We start from the raw sequence: 23,456 nt of genomic DNA on the forward strand, positions 1-23,456 counted from the left end.
GACAACCCTTCATTATATTGTATCTTAACTCACAAGCCTTAAATCTGCTTAATAAAAAAAATCTTGTTTTTATCATCTGTAAACTGCAAATGACAGATACAAAAATCGAAGCTGTCATGCATATGTCAAATACAGCTTTAGTTTACGTTCGCTGGGAAAACATAAAAAAAAAAAATTCTTTTTTTAAATAAAAAAATATGCAATTTTTAAAATCATCACATTTGTATTTTTGTGTAATTACTATAATAAAACGTACATATTACTGTTAAAATTTTGTGCAATAAAGTAATAAATAATTCAATAATAATCATGGAGGAGGTAAGAATGTATATTCTTTTTACCGACACCTATATTTTTTTTAATTTAAAATATTTACGTATACATTAATATTTTTTTAAATATTTACTTGTAATTCTATGGTTCTTCTCAGCTTTATCTATGAATCCCATTTCAATAAATCTTTTCTTTAAAAATTTATTTTATTTACTTAAATTTTGTCTATCCGCAATCAGCCAAGTTTCTTACCCATTTTTCTTGAATGAATTATTGGTAACATGTTTTAAAATATATCAATATTATTTGTATTTTATTTAATAATAACAATAACCCTCTACAATTCACACAGCGCCATCTAGTCCCAAGCTAAGCAGAGCTTGTATTATTGGTACTAGATAACTGACATAAATAGTTCTTTTTTTATAAATATATACATAATATACATAGATAACACCCAGACCGATACAAACAATGATAATTATAAATACAAATGTTTGCACTGTGCAAGGAATCGAACCTGCTACCATCGGATATAAAGCGGTATGCGGACCTCTAGACCACTTAAGCAGTCATAATGGTTGATGATGATCTTCACATTACAGGATGATACAGACATGATTCCTTCAGAAGAAATACTTCGGGGGAACTTGAAATCTAAGAAAAGAGCAACCACATTTGGCGAGCCTAAATGCAAAATCTGTAAAAAGGTCAGTTGAGAAGTATAAATCTTAAATAATTAAATGTATCTATTCTAAATTCTTAAATGTATCTATTATAAATTACACCAATCTCTAATTAATCACATGTTTGTTATGGAGGCCAAAACAGTACAGAGTAGATTTTTTTTTTTTATACTGCAAACAAGCATGTTTGCAGTATAAAAAAAATGGTGATGTTGGTACAATAATTACAACCACAGAGTAGATTAATATACTACACTTAAGTAGTCTATGTTCATTACACTACAGTATCCACATGACATATTTTGCTATGGTTTTCTTTAGTTTAATCTAAATGGTAAATAATTTCAAATCAAAAAAATATATTTATTATTGTAGGACATTTTAGACACTTATGAATGTAATTTTTTTTGTATTAATACAAATTCAAGTATATAGCTTCAATTGTAAAGAACTGATAAAAACCTGGCCGACTATGGCACTGCTCGCCATCAACAGGGAATTCATCCCCATGCACTAGAACCAAAGTGGTCTCAGACAGTGCGGTTTCAGAGGAGCTTCCTTCCGCATACACTTACATTGTGGAATGAACTACCTACCTATCAATGGGGTTTTTCAAGAATTAAGATTTTTTAAGAGTCAGCAACACATGACACCCCTGGTGTCTCAGGCATATATTAAGTGTCTCAGGCGTCCATAGGCTACAGTAATCATTTATCACCAGACAGACTGATTGCCTTTTTGCAACCTTTTTTATAGTATAAAAAACACCCTTCCTACCACCCACCACCCATCTGTGGATAGCTTATTCAATTCTATATTAACAAATTATGAGTGGGACAGCTATTTATACTCATCCCGATGATTGCCACTTATAAGTGGGGCAGGTACTAGAACTCTTTCTGCACATTGCCATTTGAAAGAGGGGAAGGTTTAGTACACGTTTAAAATAAGTAATTTTAAGTGATACAGGCAAAATATATATATACATACAACATATATATTTATTAACTAGCCACTCACCCCGGTTTCGCACGGATCTACATATATTATATATATAAACCTTCCTCTTCAATCACTATCTTTAAAAAAAACCGCTTCAAAATCTGTTGCCTAGTTTTAAAGATTTAAACATACATAGGGACAGACAGCGACAGTACAAATACCTACCCCGCTCATGATGTGTTAATTTAATTTCAAATTTTTTTTATACTACTATGACGGCAAACAAGCATACGGCCCATCTGATGGTAAATGGTTACCGTAGCCTATGGACGCCTGAAACACCAGGGGTATCACGTGCGCGTTGCCGACCCTTAAAAAACCTTAATATACCCTTCTTGAAAAACCCCATGCTGTAGTCTCCTGAGAAAACCTCGGCAGGTAGTTCATTCCACAATCTAAGTGTACGCGGGAGGAAGCTCCTCTGAAACCGCACTGTCCGAGACCACTTGGGTTCCAGCGTGTGGGAATGAATTTCATTTCATTTCAGATATTTAAAGAAAGAGGTTCATTAACAAAACATATGCAGCTACACAACACGTCGAAACCGTTTACATGCGATATATGTAGTTATTCATGCAAGACGCGGCAGTACCTCTTGAGGCACGTGCAACGAGCCCACGGCGACCCCAGCTCGTGTGAGTGTAGCGTGTGCGGGAAGATGTTCCACTATCAGTCGAATTTGGCCTGTCACATGAGAGTGCATACAGGTGAGTTTTCTGCAGCAATCTAGTCTGTCACATGAGAGTGCATACAGGTGAGTTTCCTGAAGCAATCTAGTCTGTCACATGAGAGTGCATACGAGTGAGTTTCTGACTCGAATCTAGTCTGTCACATGAGAGTGAATACGGGTGAGTTTCTGACTCGAATCTAGTCTGTCACTCTAATAAGGAGTAACTTAGGCTACTTTTATTTTAGAAAAATGTATCATTTAATTTATTTAGAGCAATGTAGGCCATCGTCGTGAAGATCTTTGGCTCCCCCAATTTGGCCTATGTCCAGCAGTGGATGTCTTCCGGGCTGAGATGATGATGGTGATGATGATGATGATGATGATGATATAGGCCATTATTATTAACATTATAATTTTGTTATTGCAGGTGAGAAGCCGTACAAATGTGATGACTGCGGCAAGACATTTAGTGCTAAATATACATTGGACACACACAAGTTGATACACAGCAGTAAGTACTTCCATACACCCAGCCTTATGCTTGATAACCCCAGACCTCTAGTCGTTTAGCACACGGTCTTGCTTCCAATGGTCGCGGTCCGATTCGCGGTACACACATTTGTATTCACGAGTATGATTGTTTGTATCAGTTGGTTTGTATACATAGAATGTATATATGTACTTTTGTCAGTTGTCTAGTACCCATAACACAAGCTTTGCTTAACTTGCGACTAAATAGCGCAGTGTAAATTGTCCAGGATTATTATACTTACTTTACTTACTAATATTATAAATGCGAAAGTAACTCTGTCTGTCTGTCTGTCTCGCTTTCACGCCTAAACTTCTGAACTGATTTAAATGAAATTTGGCACACAGATAGTCCCCCCTCCGATCGATCCCCCGTCCAATTCAAACGGGGATCGAAATTACGACGGCGTGAGCCGAGGTTCGAATCCCAAGTGGTGCCCTCAGACTAAAGTCGTATCCGTCGGGCAGGAGTTGGCCTTCAGCCGCTCCATAAGTCCTTCCGCGGGTTTGGAGTACCATCTGCACTCGCTCCTATCGTCCGGTGAAGCTGTAAAGGCCAGCTACGGCCAACAGCATTAGAGTAGTCCGAAAAAAAAAACAGATAGTCTAGACCCTGATAAAGGACATATGCTACTTTTTAACGTGAATAAAGGGTTGCAAGGAGTTGAAAAGGAATATGAAAGGTTTTATGGAAGTATTTTACGCGGACGAAGTCGCGTGTGGCGCTAGTTGTTATATATATAGCATAGGGTACATATATGGGTCAAAATCCAAACAGAGAACGATATATTGATGCTTTTTTTTAAATGTTTCTAATTAGTTGTCCAAGCAGCAAGTAACAGAAAATAAACTTCTACATACGTAAGACTGATTTTGTAATTGAAACTAAAATATGTTTTATATTTTATCTATTTAATGAGTTTTTAATTTGAGTGGCTATATTATTGCATGATTATTAATTATTGAATGTATATATTTTTTCCGATAATTTGTACGTTTAAGTTATACTTTCTTTATTCATAAGAAGTGTTTCTAATTATATGACCACCACTGTATATAGCATAGGGTACATATATATTTTTTTTTTGTGAAGGATGATAAGATGAACATGAAGTCAGATCAGTTAGCCCAACGTGACAAATTCACCGGGAATGTATCACGATGGTTTCCAGGGGTTAACCGCGTGGAGGTCGACCTGACATGGTACATTGCTAGCAATGGGGTTATCAATCCCCATTACTAACAATCCCCTTCCCCCCGGGTACATATATTATATGGGTCAAAATCATATAGCATAGGGTACATATATTATATGGGTCAAAATCATATAGCATAGGGTACATATATTTTTTTTTTATGGATGATAATGGGATGGTGTTCCCGCCTGCGCTAATGGTTTACGCTGGCGGGGCACCAGTGGAGAATGATAAGATGAGCATGTGGTCAGGTCAGTTAGCCCATCGTGACAAATTCACCAGAAATTTATCACGATGGTTTCCAGGGGGAACCGCGTGGAGGTCAACCTGACATGGTATATTGCTAGCAATGAGATCATTCCACATTACTAACAATTCCCTTTCCCCTCGGGCACATATATTATATGGGTCCAAATCATATAGCATAGGGTACATATATTATATGGGTCAAATTCAGCAAGGTGGAGAATTAGCTTTATCAGCAAATAAAATTTCTATTTCCCCTGGTCGCGGTATCACGCGGTAACGGCTGAGCCGATTTCGTTAATTCTTTTTTTGATGAGTTTATTATTGTCAGAAGATGTTCTTATGAAAGAAAAAACTAAATTAATTACACGTTTTTTTTTATCTAATCATAAATTTTTTATTTAATTAATGGTATAATTAGTAGATATGTAACAAAGCTTATAATTAATTACATGGTAAATATATAATAAAAAAAACAAAAAAAACCTACAAGTTAATTGCTATGACATATAATAATTTAAAAGTAAATATATGAAAAACAAATGCAATACAATTTCAAAATCAACTTGGCAATAGTTGCCGAAATCTAAACATTACGTGTCAGGGACAAACGATTAATGAAACAAATGCTTTTGCTTTGGATAAAAACTGCACTTGGAAAACCCACATTGATAATCTATGTATTCAACTAAATCGTTTCTCATATGCAATATGGCGAATAGCAAAAATAGCAGGAACAAAAACCGCTATTCTAGTATACCACAGTTGCGTTGCCTCTAAATTAAGATACGGTTTAGTTTTATGGGGAAATTCGGTGGAATTAAGTAGAGCTTTTCTTTCCCAGAAGAAATGTATACGAGCCATATTTGATGTTTCACCAATAACAAGTTGCAAACCGTTATTTCAAAAATTAAAACTGTTAACATTGCCATCTATGTACATTTACGAACTGTGCCTATTTGTTAAATCGCATCCTGAATTATTTAAAACATCTAATGATTTTGAGACCAAGTACACAAGGAGGCGTCCTAATAAATTATATTATCCGTTGATAAATTCAACGCTAGCAAGCTCTAATTGTTATCCAATGGCCATAAAAATATTGAACAAGTTGCCAAAGGAGTTAAAACAATTAAATAAAAGCAAATTAAAAAAAGAATTGTATAATTGGTTGTTATCTAACTGCTTTTATAGACTTTTATAGACGAATACCTTTCAAAAATGGTGAAAAAGTGACTAGTACTAATAAATAAATAAATTATAATAATATATGTATGTAATGATGAGCAATGTATAATGACGATATTTCAATTGACAATTGTCTGTTGCATGTCAGAAATGACTACAATGTGCGAACAATATAATAATATTCAAAATACCACATCCAATGTACTTTAATTTTATGCAATAAAATTTCATTTCATTTCATTTCATTATGATTGTCCCGTATTTTTTTTAATTCTACCAATATATTTTCAATTTTCATAGTGAAGAGAGTTGGTGTGTCTGTTTGTAATATTGATATAACCGTTTTTTACTACATACATATGAATATAAATATGGTACATACACCAAAATAACATTTTTTACAATTTTTGTCGGTCTGTTTTTCCGGCTAATCTCTGAAATGGCTGGACCGATTTTGACTCGACTTTTATTGGCAGGTAGCAGATGTAATAGGGAGTTTCTTAGGTTAATTTTATTTTAGAAAAATAAAGTTAAATATCACGCGGACGAAGTCGCGGGATCAGGTAGTTGATTGATATAATTGTCCGCAGACGAGAAGCCATACAAGTGTTCGTACTGCGAGTACGCCTGCCGCGACACCTCCACGCTGCGGAGACACCACGACCGGCACACGGGCCGCCTCAAAATGTACACGTGCAGCCATTGCTCCAAACAGTGAGTGTTTTTTATTATCTGTGGACGAGTATGTTTTATTATCTGTGGACGAGTGTGTTTTATTCTCTGTGGTCGATTGTGTTTTATTATCTGTGGTCGATTGTGTTTTATTATCTGTGGGCGATTGTGTTTTGTTGTCTGTGAACGGTTGTGTTTTATTATCTGTGAATGATTGTGTTTTATTATCTGTGGGCGATTGTGTTTTATTATCTGTGGACGAGTGTGTTTTATTGTCTGTGGACGGTTGTGTTTTATTATCTGTGGACGAATGTGTTTTATTATCAGTGGACGAGTGTGTTTTATTATCTATGAACGAGTGTGTTTTATTGTCTGTGGACGGTTGTGTTTTACTATCTGTGGACGAATGTGTTTTATTATCTGTGGGCAGAAGAAGGATTGCTTGCAGCTATTACTACATACACACACGACACCGTCCTCGCCGGCGAAGACGACGACCTCAACCACATCACACCGCGCAATCAACTTGATGCTCCACACTAGCGCCCCTGGAGTCGCCCTGAGGCCCCAAATCCCAATCGGACGGGCGGGTGTTTTCTATGTATAATATGTATGTATTTACAAAAAAATACATTCATATTATACATACAAAACACCCAGACCGATAAAACAATCATAGTCATGAATACAAATGTTTGTGCCGTACGAGGAATCGAACCCGCGAACATCAGACGGTGTGACCGCTAAACCACTGAACCCGTGGTTTGTTTTATTTTCAGATACAACACAAAGTCTCTGCTGAAAGCACACGTCTCAGAGAAACATCTGGACATCGACTTGAGGAAGTACCCGTGCAATTATTGTGGGAAAATGTTTAAATTGAAGCCTATTCTGAGGAATCATATAGTAAGGGTTTTTTTTGTTAATATAAATGTATTAAAATCACTAGTAGATGCCGGTTGGTCAGGGAGAGAAACACCTGAATGCCTACAATATTCACAATTACCTATCTCTTATTATTATATATTCTTTATTGCACTTTTAAATATAGTTCTAAACTTTCTTCTTCTTTAAATATATACAGAGTGTGCAAAGTTGGACTTATCTCTGAAACAGATCTCTACCTGTCAACCCAACAGTGAGGCATAACTATTAGTGAGTGGGTAACACATGTGCAATTAACAATATTATGTTGAAATGTCCAAAAGTTGATAAAAATAAAACATTTAAAAAAGATGTACTTACTTTTTTGAGACGATAACTAGGCATATTTAATTTATTTTTATTCCTTGTATCAAAAGCGTGTAAGTGACTATTTTTTGGAAATAAATTTAAGTTTTTGTGTACATACATAATATTTTCATATATATATTGAGAGGGAACAGTAAGGATACCTGTTTCTTTAAAGCGTTCTCTAAGAGATTCGCGACACGGTAAATTATATATTGAACGAATTGCTCTTTTTTGTAATATAAAAATTGATTCTACGTCAGCCGCTCTTCCCCACAATATAATACCATACGACATTATACTATGGAAGTAACTAAAATACACTAGTTTCGCTGTTGCAGTATCAGTCAACTGTCTAATTTTTCTCATAGCAAAAGCAGCCGAGCTTAGTCTTTTGGCTAGTGTGAATATATGTGGACCCCACTGCAATTTATTATCTATTACAATACCAAGAAACGAAGTCTCATCAACAAAGTCCAAAACATGATGATTCAGACTAACAGTTGTCGTTACTTGTTTTATATTTACCTTATATATTATTTATGTACAATTTATGTATGTCTATATATTTATATATTTGTGTATGTTTATTCCTTCTTATAGTGTGACTTATTAATATTTATATAATTTTAATGTCTTCCTTTCCCTTTTTTTCTTCTCTTTTCTCGTACACGTATGTATGGCTGATCTAATGACCAAATTATCCTATAACATTTTCTAGGTTTGCTGGAAGAAATCTCTTTTTAGAGATAAGCTCGCCCTTGTACATTACTTTTATTTTATTATTGCTATTTTTTTTTTTTCCTGTGTGTGTACAATAAAGAATAAAGAATAAAGAATATATTTGGTAAAGAGAATTTAACACATTTTATTTTCACTGAATTAAGCGCTAGATTATTTGATGTAAACCAGTTTAGGACATCCTCAAGAGCTATATTTGTATTATTAAAATCCTTTGTATTTCTTTTCACTTTGAAAATAAGTGATGTGTCATCAGCAAACAATACTATGTCAAGTATGTTTTGAAACTGGTATGGTAAGTCGTTTATGTAAACAAGAAAAAGAAATGGGCCAAGTATAGAACCCTGGGGTACACCCATAAGTTACCTAGATACATCAAAATAATAATTGCATTTAATAATGTCTAGTAAGACAAATTCAATATTGTCTACTAAGCACTGCTGTGTCTAAACTGTGTCACCCCACCTTACATTTTCCTATTGTTATTTAGTATATAAGATCATTATTTCTATGTACATATTGTCAGTTTATTATCATCTGTAATATACATGATCTCGACCAACAACATCGTATCATTCACCCGCAACATTATTCTTTTTAGCGAGCAATACACGAGAAGTCGACGGCGTGCAAATGTGATATATGCGGGAAGAAATTAACAAATAAAAACAATATGGCGGCGCACATGGTCAGCCATAAAGAAGATAGACCGTACAAATGTACGTTCAACGGGTGCAGGAAACGATTCAAAGACAAAGTGAGTGAGATTCTTGTAGGACCTTTTGGTCGCTTATGTAGGTAATTTTTTATATTATAAATTTTCCCTACCGTCCAGTTCAGTATACAGACTCAATTAAGAAGAAAGCAAAACGTTCAACGGGTGCAGGAAACGATTTAAAGACAAAGTGAGTGATTATGTTTTTTTTATTCACACATTTTAGTCACTTATGAAGGTCAAATTTTTTATATTATAACTTTTCCCTACCGTCCAGTTCAGTATACAGATTCAATTGAGAAGAACTGGCAAGAAACTCAACATAATTTCTTTTTTTTTAAAGCCAGTTTATTTACAATGTATATTTATATAGGTGTCTATGTCTGACGTTAAATGAAAATCCCGTGTATGAACAACTATTGCCATGCACGCTTGTCATTCAAGCAATCGTTTAGCGAGTGAGGTTGTGCTCAGTAAATATGATTGAACAGATGTTTTGAATGATTTTTTAATTGTAATTTGCAACAAAGCAATGGTTGTCAATAAGGTTTTCCTCTTCCTTCCAGTGGGCATTAAAACGGCACTTGGTAATCCATATGCCCGAAAAGCAGCTGCCCTGTGACGTGTGCGGGAAACTGTTCACGCGGAGGACACGTCTCAACGCGCACATACGTCAGCACGCAAAGATGAAGAGCTACATGTGCGATTATTGTGGAGTTTGGTAAGTATTACGGATGACTATAGCCAGAAAAAAAAATTCCCAAAAAAGCCAAGGCACTTGTTCCGGCTCGACGGATCAATGTTCGAGTCAAGGGTTCGAGTAAGATAAGTATTGCGGATGACTATAGTCCTAAAAAAACAATAAAAAAAAAGGCAAAAAACTATGCTCCGGCTCGAAGGACCAATGTTCGCGTCAGCCCACAAAGATGAAGAGCTACACGTGCGATTATTGCGGAGTTTACCAAACTCCGTTACGGATTATTAGTATTACGGATGACTAGTCTGAAAAAAAAATTTCATCAAAAAAACCAGGGCACTTGTCCGGCTCGAAGGACCAATGTTCGAGTCATGATTGGTAATTATTAGAGATGACTATAGTCTAAAAAAAACAATTCCCAAAAAAACCAAGGCACTTGTCCGGCTCGAAGTACCAATATTCGAGTCATGATTGATAATTATTAGAGATGACTATAGTCTAAAAAAAAACAATTCATAAAAGAAAGCAGGGCACTTGTCCGGCTCGAAGGACCAATGTTCGAGTCATGATTGGTAATTATTAGAGATGACAATAGTCTAAAAAAAACAATTCACAAAAGAAACCAGGGCACTTGTCCGTCTCTCAGGTATTACTGTATTTGTAACACACGCTGGGACCTAAGTGGTCTCGGACAGTGCGGTTTCAGAGGAGCTTCCTCCCGCGTACACTTACATTGTGGAATGAACTACCTGCCGAGGTTTTCTCACGAGACTACAGCATGGGGTTTTTCAAGAAGGGTTCTGAAGGGTTGGCAACGCGTGACTCCCCTGGTGTTTCAGGCGTCCATAGTCTAGGGTAATAGCTTACCATCAGATGGGCCGTATGCTTGTTTGCTACTTGCGTATAAAAAATTAACAATGTCTGCATTTGTGTTTTCAGTTTCTTCAGTAAGATTGTGCTAGGCAAACATATACATAGACATATGTACGGAGCTCGGGCACGTGGCGGCGTCGCAACACCGGTAAGTGTTAAAGTTATTTTTAACATTTGAGTAATTATTATTATTATTATTATTATCTATACATATAAATAAAATTGGAGTGTCTGTTTGTAATATTGAAATAACCGTTTTTTACTACATGCATATGAATATATATACGGTACATATACGAAAATAACAATTTTTATAATTTTTGTCGGTCTGTCGGTCTGTTTGTTCCGGCTAATCTCTGAAATGGCTGGACCTATTTTGACAGAACTTTTTTTGGTAGGTAGCTGATGTATAAGGAGTAACTTAGGCTACTTTTATTTTTGAATAATAAAGTTAAAAACCACGCGGACGAAGTCGCGGGAACAGCTAGTTATAAATATAGTAACTAGAGTAATGTTGAGTTGGTAAAAAGACTAAGTTTGAGAAACACTAATATAGACAGTATTTTAACCACATATAAAATACGGTGATTCTGATGTTACAATATTTACTAGCTGTCCCGGCAAACGTTGTTTTGCCATATAAATTAATAACGCTATAAAGAAATAGGGGTTGATGATAGAAGGGTGAAAGAGTGAAGAAAAGACAAAAGGTGGCGCAAGAATAGAATGGTAAAATAATCACCTATTTCCTTGAAAGAAAGGCTTTATCCTTATTAATATTATAAATGCGAAAGTAACTCTGTCTGTCTGTCTGTCTCGCTTTCACGCCTAAACTACTGAACCGATTTAAATGAAATTTAGTACACAAATAGTCTAGACCTAGTTTTGAATGCGACAGAAGAGTTATAAGGGGTTGAAAGAGTTATGTATGGAAGTGTCATCAGTTTTGAAGATGAAACGATGAAACTTTTTCATTTGGCTTTTATTGGGTTAGGTCGTTAAATATTTTTTTCATTGTTTGTTCAAGGTCACTCTTTTCGCGGACTGTTAGGCGGCTTGATTTCAGATAGTTTATTTCGAAAATGTGGTTTCACAAGTTATTATATTAACAAACTTATCCCAAACTATGTAGGTGCAAGTGCAATGAGTTATCGACGCGGACTGGTTTGACTAACTGTCTAAACTGTTTTTATATAACGATGTAAATCGGGAATTATTCAGGCTCAGCATTTTCTTTGTACTGGGCTCGGGCATAACAGTACGAAGTGGCGGGTACAGTTAGTTGGTGAATATTTTCCAAAATGCTTTATTATTAAATATTTTATTTGTTGTTTCAGAGACAGAAAGGAATGAAGATGCGTTTAAGACAGCGCGGAGTGAAACTTATTGGATACGATGCGTAAGTTATTTTACTTATTCAATATTGTTTTCTATTTGAGTATCTAATTGAATTAGTGCTAATTGGTGGTTTGTATTCACTTTCAACTTAAAAATATAAAGAAATAATAAAATTATTTAAAAGAGCAACACGCAAGTTTCATGCTCGTTCTTCTTGTGATGAGACAGCTTTCCAAATGAGCGGTAGATTATAAAAATGTGATGACTATTCAAAAGTGCTTCAATGTAAGTTTATTTGAATAAATGATTTTCTATTCTATTCTTAATAACTATAATAATATATGTACCCAAAACACTCCAGAATAGTCTGCAAACATTAAATATTCACCCATCCAAAACACATCTCCTACAAAAAGCCAGAATATTAAATACCTGTCGCATAACTCGAAAATTCCCGACCTCCTCAACAATATCATCACACAGCACAACCTCTCACACACTTGGCTAAGGTCCGTATATGTGAGTATTACCTTCTTTTAAATTTTTTAAAGGAATAGAAAGAAAAGAGTTTTTTTTATATAACACAGGGGACAAACGAGCATGCGGCTCACCTGATGGTAAGTGATTACCGCCGCCCATGAGCACCCGCAACACCAGGGGAATTGCAAGTACGTTGTCGGCCTTTTAAAAAGGAATAAGCTCTTTTCTTGAAGGTTTCAATATCGTATCGGTTCGGAAATACCATTGCTGGAAGGTGATTCCACAATGTGGTTGTGCGAGGCAAAAAGTTTCTAGAAAACCGCACTGTGGAGGACCGCCATTCATCCAGATGATCAGGATGGTATTTCTATTTCTGGCGGGTGGTACGGTGGTGAAACTCAGCAGCTGGTATTAATCCGAACAATTCCTCAGAACACTCCCCGTGATATATGCGGTAGAAAATGCACAGAGATGCAATATCTCGCCGCAAAGCCAACGGGTCGAGTCTGTCACATAGACGTTGATTACCAATGATTCTGGCTGCTCGGTTGTGAATGCGGTCAAATGGAAATATAATAATATTTCGGCGGCTCACTCCCGGGAAAGATGCAGAAAGCGGTGCTGTTAGATTCTGCCCGCATTGTACGCCGGTTTCTCTCCCTGGGGCCCTGAACCCCGGCCGACTGTGCTTCTGCCGGGCGTAAGTTACCATCTCCATTAATATCAAAAGAGTTTCTCTACATTTCAATTTTTAATTCCTAAAACTGTAATTAAGTAGAAACATAGTTATTTTTTAACCCGGATTAAGACCCGATTAAAATGTAAATAATCTAGAAACATCGTTATCTAAACAGGATGGTTGATGTACCACCGATGGTCCACATCAAAGAGGAGCCTGAGGACCACGACGAGCTGGTACCGGACGCGGAGATTGATCTGCTGGAGATAGAGAAACATGAGGTGTTTGCAGGTGAGGTTATATTCACAGCATTATTTTACGTTATTCTAATTAATTATTATTATTATTATTATTTAATTATTATTATTATTACTACACATTAGAAGTCAGTTACTATGTTTTGAATATAGATATAGTAATTGTACCTCCCTTACTATCTTACTAATATTATAAACGAGTAAGTTTGTGGTATGGATGAATGTTTGTGTAAGATATATCAACTCTATGTACTAGTAAAATAATATAATAATAATAATAATAATCTCAGGACAATTCACACAGTGCCATCTAGTCCCAAGTTAAGCTAGCTAAAGCTTGTGTTATAGGTACTAGATAACTGATACAGATACATAGATAATTTTTTTTTTTTTTCGTAAATACATACATATTATATATAGAAAACACCCAGACCGATACAAACAATTTTACTCACGAATACAAATGTTTGTGCCGTGCGAGGAATCGAACCCGCGACCATCGGACGTAAAGCGGTGTGCTAGACCGCTAGACCACCGAGGTCGTCAGTAAAAGTATGTATTATAATAAAATAACAACTATATAACACTAATTTAACTATGTCTCTAACACAATTCACTTTAGCAATTAAAATACAAGCAGCACATCCTGTGCTCAAAGACCGAATGCCGCGGCCTACAAAAACCCTCCCTTTTATACAGAGAAGATATGAGTGGGGGTTATATGCAACTAGTTTAACGATACCGAGTAATAATGAAACTACCTTCTTTTAATATTAAATATCAGATTTTTCGAAAATATCCATGTGAACCCTAACATATGTTACTCTTTCACGCAAGAACTACTAAAGGTAGTTCTAGTCCCTGACGGGTCTAGCTAGCGAATTTTGAAAAAGGGCGAGCACAATAGATCTATGTAGGTCGCAGTGCTACAGGTCCAAGCAGACAACATTAGCCCAAAACTGTAAAAAATATTTTTTGTTTCAAATAATTCATTCTCGGAGAGGCACAAAACCATGGCTTGCGTAGTGCATCAAACCTCCTCCTTAAAACTCCTTCACATAGTTCCTCATTCTACAGTAAATCCTTCTCAGTTCATACTGTTCGCCTTTGGAATTCTATACCTTTCTCCATTCGTAGAGCACAATCACTACCCATTTTTAAGAGCTCAGTTAAATCCCATTACCTTTCCACTTAAATCTCCCTGTATTCCTTCTTGCTATGTGTCTTGTTTCATTGCATATGACATTGTTGTTTTGTACTTGTATTTATATATTTATATATCTATGTATGTATATATTTTATATATAGTATATATAATGTGTGTTATTTTCTAATATTTATTGGTATTATTATCCTATCCCTATTATTACCTTTATATATATATTCTTCCATTCTATTCATGCGCCACCTACCACTTTTGTTGTATTTTCTCTACCTAAAGGTTGTCTAGAAGAGATTGCTTCTAGCGATAAGACCGCCTTTTGTACTTCCATATCTCTTTTCTGTATAATTCTTATGTATTAATTCTATTGGTGCAATAAAGAGTTAAATAAAATAAATAAATAAATAAATATATTTATTGCAATTTATTTTATCTATCAATTGCCCAAAAACTCAATAAAAAAAAATTGCATTCTATAACAATTTTTTTTTTGTGTTTTGAAAGAAAATGTTTAATTTTATTTTCAGAATTGAATCTCAATTCGGAATTGAAGCTGAACGACAGTATAAGCCACTCAAACGCCATACCATCCAAGAAGACAGCTTTGAGCGTGGCACAGGGGAAGCAACCAGAGGACACAGAGCGAGTCATAGACAATTGTGAACATAAAGATGTCAGAGGTACTCAAATTAAAAAAATATTTAATAACTAACTGTTCCTGCGACTTCGTCCGCGTGGAATTACACTTTATTTTTCTAAAATAAAAGTAGCCTAAGTTACTCCTTATTACATCAGCTACCTGCTAAAAAAAGTCCCGTCAAAATCGGTCCAGCCATTTCAGAGATTAGTCGGAACAAACTAACAGACAAAAATTGTAAAAAATTGTTATTTTCGTGTATGTACCGTATTTATAGTCATATGCATGTAGTAAAAAACGGTTATTTCAATATTACAAACAGACACTGCAATTTTATTTATATGGTATAGATGTAGGATGTTTAATATACATTAACTTAAAGCTGGACCGACGATCTGGTCAAGATTGCTGGAAAGCGTTCTGGAGTGGGAGAAGGAAGAAATGGGTAGGAGTCGTCGTGGAACTTTTGGGGAGATCTTTGTTCAGCAGTGGACATCTTCGGTCCTAAAATGATGATGATCATGATGGTGATGATGGGAAGAAATGTGTAGGAGTCGTCGTGAAATTTTTGGGGAGATCTTTGTTCAGCAGTGGACATCTTCGGTGCTAAAATGATGATGATCATGATGGTGATGATGGGAAGAAATGTGTAGGAGTCGTCGTGGAATTTTTGGGGAGATCTTTGTTCAGCAGTGGACATCTTCGGTCCTAAAATGATGATGATCATGATGGTGATGATGGGAAGAAATGTGTAGGAGTCGTCGTGGAACTTTTGGGGAGATCTTTGTTCAGCAGTGGACATCTTCGGTGCTAAAATGATGATGATCATGATGGTGATGATGGGAAGAAATGTGTAGGAATCGTCGTGGAATTTTTGGGGATATCTTTGTTCAGCAGTGGACATCTTCGGTGCTAAAATGATGATGATCATGATGTTGATGATAGGAAGAAATGTGTAGGAGTCGTCGTGAAATTTTTGGGGAGATCTTTGTTCAGCAGTGGACATCTTCGGTGCTAAAATGATGATGATCATGATGGTGATGATGGGAAGAAATGTGTAGGAGTCGTCGTGAAATTTTTGGGGAGATCTTTGTTCAGCAGTGGACATCTTCGGTCCTAAAATGATGATGATCATGATGGTGATGATGGGAAGAAATGTGTAGGAGTCGTCGTGGAACTTTTGGGGAGATCTTTGTTCAGCAGTGGACATCTTCGGTGCTAAAATGATGATGATGTTTAATCTGTATAAATAAATAAAATTTAAGTATCCGTTTGTAATTTCGAATTAACAGCTTTTCACTAAATGCATATATATGGTGTTATGGTTACTAGACAACTAATGTTTGACGGCCTGGTCTAACTGCCTTGCTTCCGATGGTCGTGAGTTCGATTCCTCGCACGGTGTAAACATTTGTATTCATGAATATAATTGTTTGTAATGGTCTGGGCTTTCTATGTTTATTATGTATTTACATATAAAAAAATTTCCATGTATTTGTATCAGTTGTCTAGTACCCATAATACGAGCTCTGCTTAGCTTAGGACTAGATTACCCATAACACAAGCTCTAGATGGCGCTGTGTGAATTGTCCGCGGATTTTATCTTATATATAAAATTCTCGTGTCACAGTTTTCGTTCCCATACTCCTCCGAAATGGCTTGACCGATTCTCATGAAATTTTGTGAGCGTATTGAGTAGGTCTGAGAATCGGCCAACATCTTCATCATCCCCCTAAATGTTAGGGGTAGTCCACCCGTAATTTTTTTTTTATTTTAAGGCAAAACAACGTTTACCGGCTCAGCTAGTTATTAATAAAAATATCAAAACTTCATACCTATATCTTACAATAGTCAGTATAACCAATAAGGTACATACATTACAATAAAGTCGCTCTCTCTCTTTACAGATAGAAAAGAAAGAGACAAGAGATCAGATGTAAAAAATAATTCTGTAAAGAGGTTACTTAATAAAAAGAACAGAAAGCTAAAAGTTACTAAATCCAACAAGATGGATGATGTGAATACCGACAACAAAAAAAGGGTGAATAAAAATGGTGAGTTTGTAATCAAACTACATAAATTAAAATACAAAATATCTTTATTCATGTAGGTCTATTACAGACTCTTATGATATGTCAAATCTACCGTCAGTTCGGAATGATTTCGAGATGAGAACTGACAATAAACTCAGCTCGTATTCTTTTCAAATAAATGTTGTACATGTTTACAATAATACAGATTCATTATTAAATTCAAATTCAAATTCAAAATATCTTTATTCATGTAGGTCTATTACAGACTCTTATGATATGTCAAATCTACCGTCAGTTCGGAATGATTTCGAGATGAGAAGAACTGACAAGAAACTCAGCTCGTATTCTTTTTAAATAAATGTACATGTTTACAATAATACACAGTCATTAAAATTCAAATTTGGGAGAATAGAGTGACCACCAGCATATGCTATCGCAAAGAACAAATTTAATCAGCGTTCGCAACCTGAACAGACCAGTCCCCACAAGCAGCACACGTTCACGAGTATGACGGATCGAGTGTTGCTTGTGGGGACTGGTCTGTCATATTAAAAATGTATTTATTTCTCTACTAAAAGTCCATATAATGTATATGGACTTTTAGTAGAGAAATAAATACAAAAACAGCCTATAGACATACATCTATATGTATGTCTATAGGCTATTTTTGTATTTATTGCGGTCTATACAGCCTCGGTGGTCTAGTGGATGAGGTATAAAACAACACACAAGTTTCTTGCTTGTTCTTCTTGTGATGAGACAGCATTCCGTATGAGCGGTAGATTAAAAAAAATGTGATGACTATTCAAAAGTGCTTCAATGTAAGTTTATTTGAATAAATGATTTCTACTCTATTCTATTCTATTCTATTCTATAACTTAGGCTAAACTTTTTTATATTTATTCAATATCTCCATATTCAGGGCTTCTCCAAGATCTTCTTTCTGTCTATTGTTGTTCTTTCTTTCACTTACAGTTTCAGTTTGCAAATTGTTTTCATTGGTCATCTGTCATCATACATATTGGTGTGTGTGTGTCTGTGTGGTACTCTGTAAATTTATAAATGAACACCACAATGAGATACAAAATATTATGCAAGTTACATATAAACAAAGTGTACCAAATTGTATGTAATTGGTTTTCTATATCAGCAGATAAAAAAAGAGCATATCGCTTTGCCATCCGACGGTCGCGGTTCGATTCGAGGAATCGATGGTACAAATATTTGTATTCATGAGTATGATTGTTTGTATCGGTCTGGGTGTTTTCTATGTATAATATGTATTTATTTAAAAAAAATGCATCCATGTATTTATTACTAAATATTATCAGTTGTCTAGTACCCATAACACAAGCTTAGCTTGGGACTAGATGGCGCTGTGCGAATTGTCCTAATCGAGTCCTAAGTCGAATATTATTATTATGTTTTTTAATGGATGATAATGTAATGGTGCACCCGCCTAACGGCATACGTTGGGGGCACCAGTGGAGGATGATAAGATGAGGTCAGGTCAGTTAGCACATCGTGGTAAATTCACCAGGAATTTATCACTGATTTCCAGGCGGAACTGAGTGGAGGTCAACTTGATATGATACATTGGTAGTAATGTGGTTATTAGTCCACATTACTGACAATGTCCTTCCCCAATTCGATTCCTGGCATGATGCAAACATTTTTATTCATGAGTATGATTTTTTTATCATTCTGGATGTTTTCTATGTAATATACATACAAATGTATGTATTTATATAAGAAATATCTCAATATTCATATCAGTTGTCTAGTAGATTATATTTTTTTTTTAGGAAAAATGTCTGAGAAGTCTAAACTAAGTGATTCTAATGATAGATCTAAGTATAATGAAAATAACCAAATCATTGAAAAAGACAATATTACACCAGACGGTGACAGCAATATAGACAATGCGTATGAAACGGAAAGAGATGGTAATATTGTTTCGGAAGATAACATGAATAAGAGCAATTTGCCTAATATAGAAAGGGATGACGATATTGCATCAGAGAGAGACGACAATAGTGATACAGAGGACGCAGAAAGAGACAACAATAAAGATGCAGATACAGCAGAAAGAGACGACATAAGTGATGCAGAGGAAGCAGAAAGAGACAACAATAAAGATGCAGAGACAGCAGAAAGAGACAATAGTGAAGCAGAGGAAGTTACAACCGAAAGAGATAGCAATATTGCATCAGAAAGAACTAATATGGATGAAGAAGAGACGCCTGCAAGTGTGAGCGAGATGAACAATATTAGAACAAAGCAAAAACATGCGAAAATAACGTTTAATACGCATCAGTGTTATATATGTTTCAAGGTTAGTGTACATCTTTATTAACTTATTATATATACACTGCCCCTTTTTTTCTTTTATAATGGCTTGGGACTTGGTACATTTGCCAAATATACTGCCCTTATGGGCACTAATAGGGAAATAAAAGAAAAGATAACAAATTTTAATATTGTTAACCGGGTCTTAAAACGAATTTTATGGTAAATAAAGATATTTACCTCTCTCTGCATTTTAAATCAATTCAAAAATAATTTATTCATGTAGGAGATTTTATTTTTAGTATGATCGATCAATTTTTCAGTCCACTTCAGTATAGACACTCAATTAAACGAACTGGCAAGAAACTCAACTGAATTTTCTTTGTTTTAAAAGCTAGGTTATTACATTTTATGTACATTGTGTACCATATAGGTGTCTATGTCTAACGTTAAATGATAATCCGGTGCATGAACAACTATTGGCATGCACGCTCGTCATTCAAGTAATCGTTTAGTGAGTAAGGCTTTGCTCAGTAAATATGATTTAACAGATGTTTTTATTGAACAAGGTGTTTTTATTTTTAAGGTAAATCCAGTATATCATTTCATTGGTTTCTAAGATTCTGTGTTTGTTGATTCAGTCTTCTGTATTTTGTGTCCACGGTTCGAAATAGTTATGAATTTAATAATACATTTACGGTTTCAGCTATACGAAACGAAAGAGAAACTGCTCCGTCATTGTACAATACATTTCGATGTGTGCTCTGAAATGACGCTCAAGAAATGTCCTCTATGCGAATACGTAACCAAAGGCAACATTCGACGACATATAAAACTGATACACGACGTGATCATAGACAAGCTGCCGTTCGCTCGCATCAACGACAAAAAAGTCAACGACAAAACGTCTAGATATTATTACAAAATAGACAATGCGGTTGTGAACACGATGGAGATTATACCGAGCGTTAAAATTCTGAATAAACAGGCCAGTGAAGAAATTGATAGACGGAAAAGGAAGGGGAGAGACAAATGTGTGTCGAAAACGAAATTGGTTAAGAAGGGAAGCGAATGGATGGTCCAAAGAGAGAAGATCGATGTAAACCAATTTATGCTACCCAAGTATAGTGAGGAAGAGATTAAAAGAATGAAAATAAAGGGTGATAATCATTGCGAAAGATTGAAAAGTATGTATCACATAGCTAAAAAGAATGATATAAAAATGCTCTTCCCTTGCGACCAATGCGAGAAAATCTGTAGAACACTAAGTGCATTAAAACTACACAATAGAAGACACGAAAAAAATCCTAAACCGTTCAAGCGCAAAGTATGGAAGCATAAACTAGCTAATGATGCGCAAAAACCGGAAAATTCCAGTCAAAACGACGTTACAGTTGAAACAGATAAAACGGTTAGCGATAACCGATTCGCGGATCCGAAACCGGTGGTGAACAATCATAAATGCGATCCAAAACTAATAGATTTTTATGAGAAGAATATCAAAGGAGGAGATATAGAGTTTTGGCAGTTTTTGAAAATATATAACAAGATTAGTAGAGAAAATGTTGATGATTTCGATACGCTGGAGTCGAGACCCGAGTTCGGTTTACATCCAATATCTGAATCGGAAGTTGGTAATAATAAAAAAGCAACAGTAGGTAAATACGGTAGAAATACGAATCCAATAGCCGCTGAATCGGAAACTGCTAATGATAAAAAAACTACGGTAGATAACAAAAAACATAGTAGAAATAAGACTATAGAAAATAATAATATAAATGATAGAAATATGAAAAGTGCGGTAGTAGAAAATAGGAAATTTGGTAGAAATACGAAGAGTAGGATAGTAGAAAATAGAAATAGGAAAATTGCAATGAGTAAAATAGAAAATAGGAGAAGGTTAGCTATAAAACAGAAACTAAGAGAAAAATATAAGTTATGCCAAAAGTAATTGACGGCCTCTGTGGACTAACGGTTAGCAGATTGCTTCCGATGGTCGCGGGTTCGATTCCTCGCACGGTACAAACATTTGTATTCACGAGTATGATTGTTTGTATTGATCTGGGTGTTTTTTCATTATTATGTACTAGCTGTTATCCTCGATATAGTCCACGTGCAATTTAACTTATTTTACAATAATGAAATAAATAAAATAACGTAAGTTACTACTTATAACATTAGCTATTTACGAGTGAATGTCCCATTAAAATCGGTCCAGCCGGTTCAGAGATTAACAAGAACAAACATTTTTTTTTATGTAAGTACTATATACTTTTATATGCATATGCAGGAAAGAGCTGTAATATATATATTTGAAATCACAAACAGACAGTTCAGTTCTACCATTAAAATGTGTCCAGAGATAACCAAGAACAAACAACAAGACAGACAAAAAAAAATTTTTGGATGTAAGTAGGTTAATTACAGTTATTTAGTAAAAAGTTAATTTAATGTTACAAACAGACAGTTCAATGTTATTTATTTGTATATAAATAGTTAAATTACATATATTTTCAATGCAATTATAATTAACATCACATTTTTTATTATAAAAATATTTACCTTTAGGAGTGAAATCCAGGACCATTAAAAAAATATCAAACACTGGAATTTACATACAGTAATTGAAACAAAAACACATATTTCTTATCCATACCCTATTAGTACGTATAGTCTGTTTTTTAATCCCGGAGACTAAATTGACAGTTGTAAATGTCAAATTTTCAAACAATGTGACTAAATTGACAGTTGTAAATGTCAAATTTTCAAATAATGTGACTAAATTGACAGTTGTAAATGTCAAATTTTCAAATAATGTGACTAAATTGACAGATGTAAATGTCAAGTTTTCAAATAATGTGACTAAATTGACAGGTGTAAATGTCAAATTTTCAAATAAAGTGACTAAATTGACAGTTGTAAATCTAAAATTTTCAAATAATGTGACTAAATTGACAGGTATATCAAATTTTCAAATTATGTTACCACCTCTAGCGGAGTAGTGGAGTACCCGCGATACCGATTTGTTGAATCGTAATTTTTCATTTTAAACGATTACTTTTTAAATTTTTCTAGTTTCCACGATGTATTTTAGAAATTTAGATACACTAGTGCAGGGTAGTACTAACGGTACGCGACAAAATATTTTGGGCACGTCGTCGATCATAAAACTGTTTGAAGAAGCTGGCTCATGATATTTTAACAATATTTCCACCTACCTATGCCTGCGAGTCATTATTTTCAGAGATGAATAACATTAAAAACTCGGTTAGAAACCGTTTGACAGATGAATCCAGTTCAGCATGCATTTTGCTAAAAGTAACATCGTACAAGCCTGACATAAATTATTTGTCATCTAACCTGCAGCAACAGAAGTCACACTAATTTTACAGTAATTTAATTTATGCGTGTAATGAAAACAATCCAAAATCTACCTCTTTTGTTTTTCATAGAGTTTTGATAGCATTTATTATTATTATTTTCGAAATAATCAGAAAGTCAAAATTATTTGATGTCACGTCAATGATCCCATTAAACATTTTTTGGAAAAAATGGCACGTTTTAGGTTCGCCTACCCTGCACTAGTGTTTCGATTACTGTCTTTGTATTAAACAACACAAAAATACATTTTTGTTGTTTCCATACATATCGTAATTTTTACGGTATTAAGCTAAAACAATTGGTTTTCTTTTTGAAAAACAGCTAAATATTTCAAATAGATGTGTTTTATGAAATATGAAACCATTTTTTTTATTGGGTTGTTTGTGCTATTGTCAGATATCTATAGCACCTGTAGCACTGCGACCTACATAGATCTATTGTGCTCGCCCTTTTCAAAGTTCGTTACCTAGACCCGTCAGGGAC

At 34.9% G+C, this 23,456-nt stretch overlaps 1 protein-coding gene across 2 annotated transcripts; it reads left to right on the top strand.

Moving 5' to 3' along the window:
* The first annotated feature begins 229 nt into the window (after positions 1 to 229).
* Positions 230 to 21,885, top strand: LOC131845227 (uncharacterized). 2 transcript variants are annotated; one of them, XM_059194265.1, is made up of 15 exons: positions 230 to 318; positions 879 to 983; positions 2,449 to 2,668; positions 3,059 to 3,142; positions 6,380 to 6,503; positions 7,241 to 7,367; positions 9,034 to 9,189; positions 9,714 to 9,868; positions 10,784 to 10,865; positions 12,055 to 12,116; positions 13,390 to 13,505; positions 15,161 to 15,313; positions 17,178 to 17,324; positions 19,109 to 19,638; positions 20,299 to 21,885. In XM_059194265.1, the coding sequence occupies exons 1-15, from the start codon at positions 310 to 312 to the stop codon at positions 21,541 to 21,543; spliced, it is 3,315 nt and encodes a 1,104-aa protein (XP_059050248.1). In that variant the 5' UTR covers positions 230 to 309; the 3' UTR covers positions 21,544 to 21,885. The 2 variants fall into 2 exon arrangements, with proteins under 2 accessions (XP_059050248.1, XP_059050249.1); XM_059194266.1 differs by lacking the exon at positions 17,178 to 17,324.
* Positions 21,886 to 23,456: the final 1,571 nt, after the last annotated feature.

The sequence above is a fragment of the Achroia grisella genome, unplaced genomic scaffold (genome assembly GCF_030625045.1).
Source record: "Achroia grisella isolate CSIRO2021 unplaced genomic scaffold, CSIRO_AGI_Agris_v1 utg461, whole genome shotgun sequence".
Lineage (NCBI taxonomy): Eukaryota > Metazoa > Arthropoda > Insecta > Lepidoptera > Pyralidae > Achroia > Achroia grisella.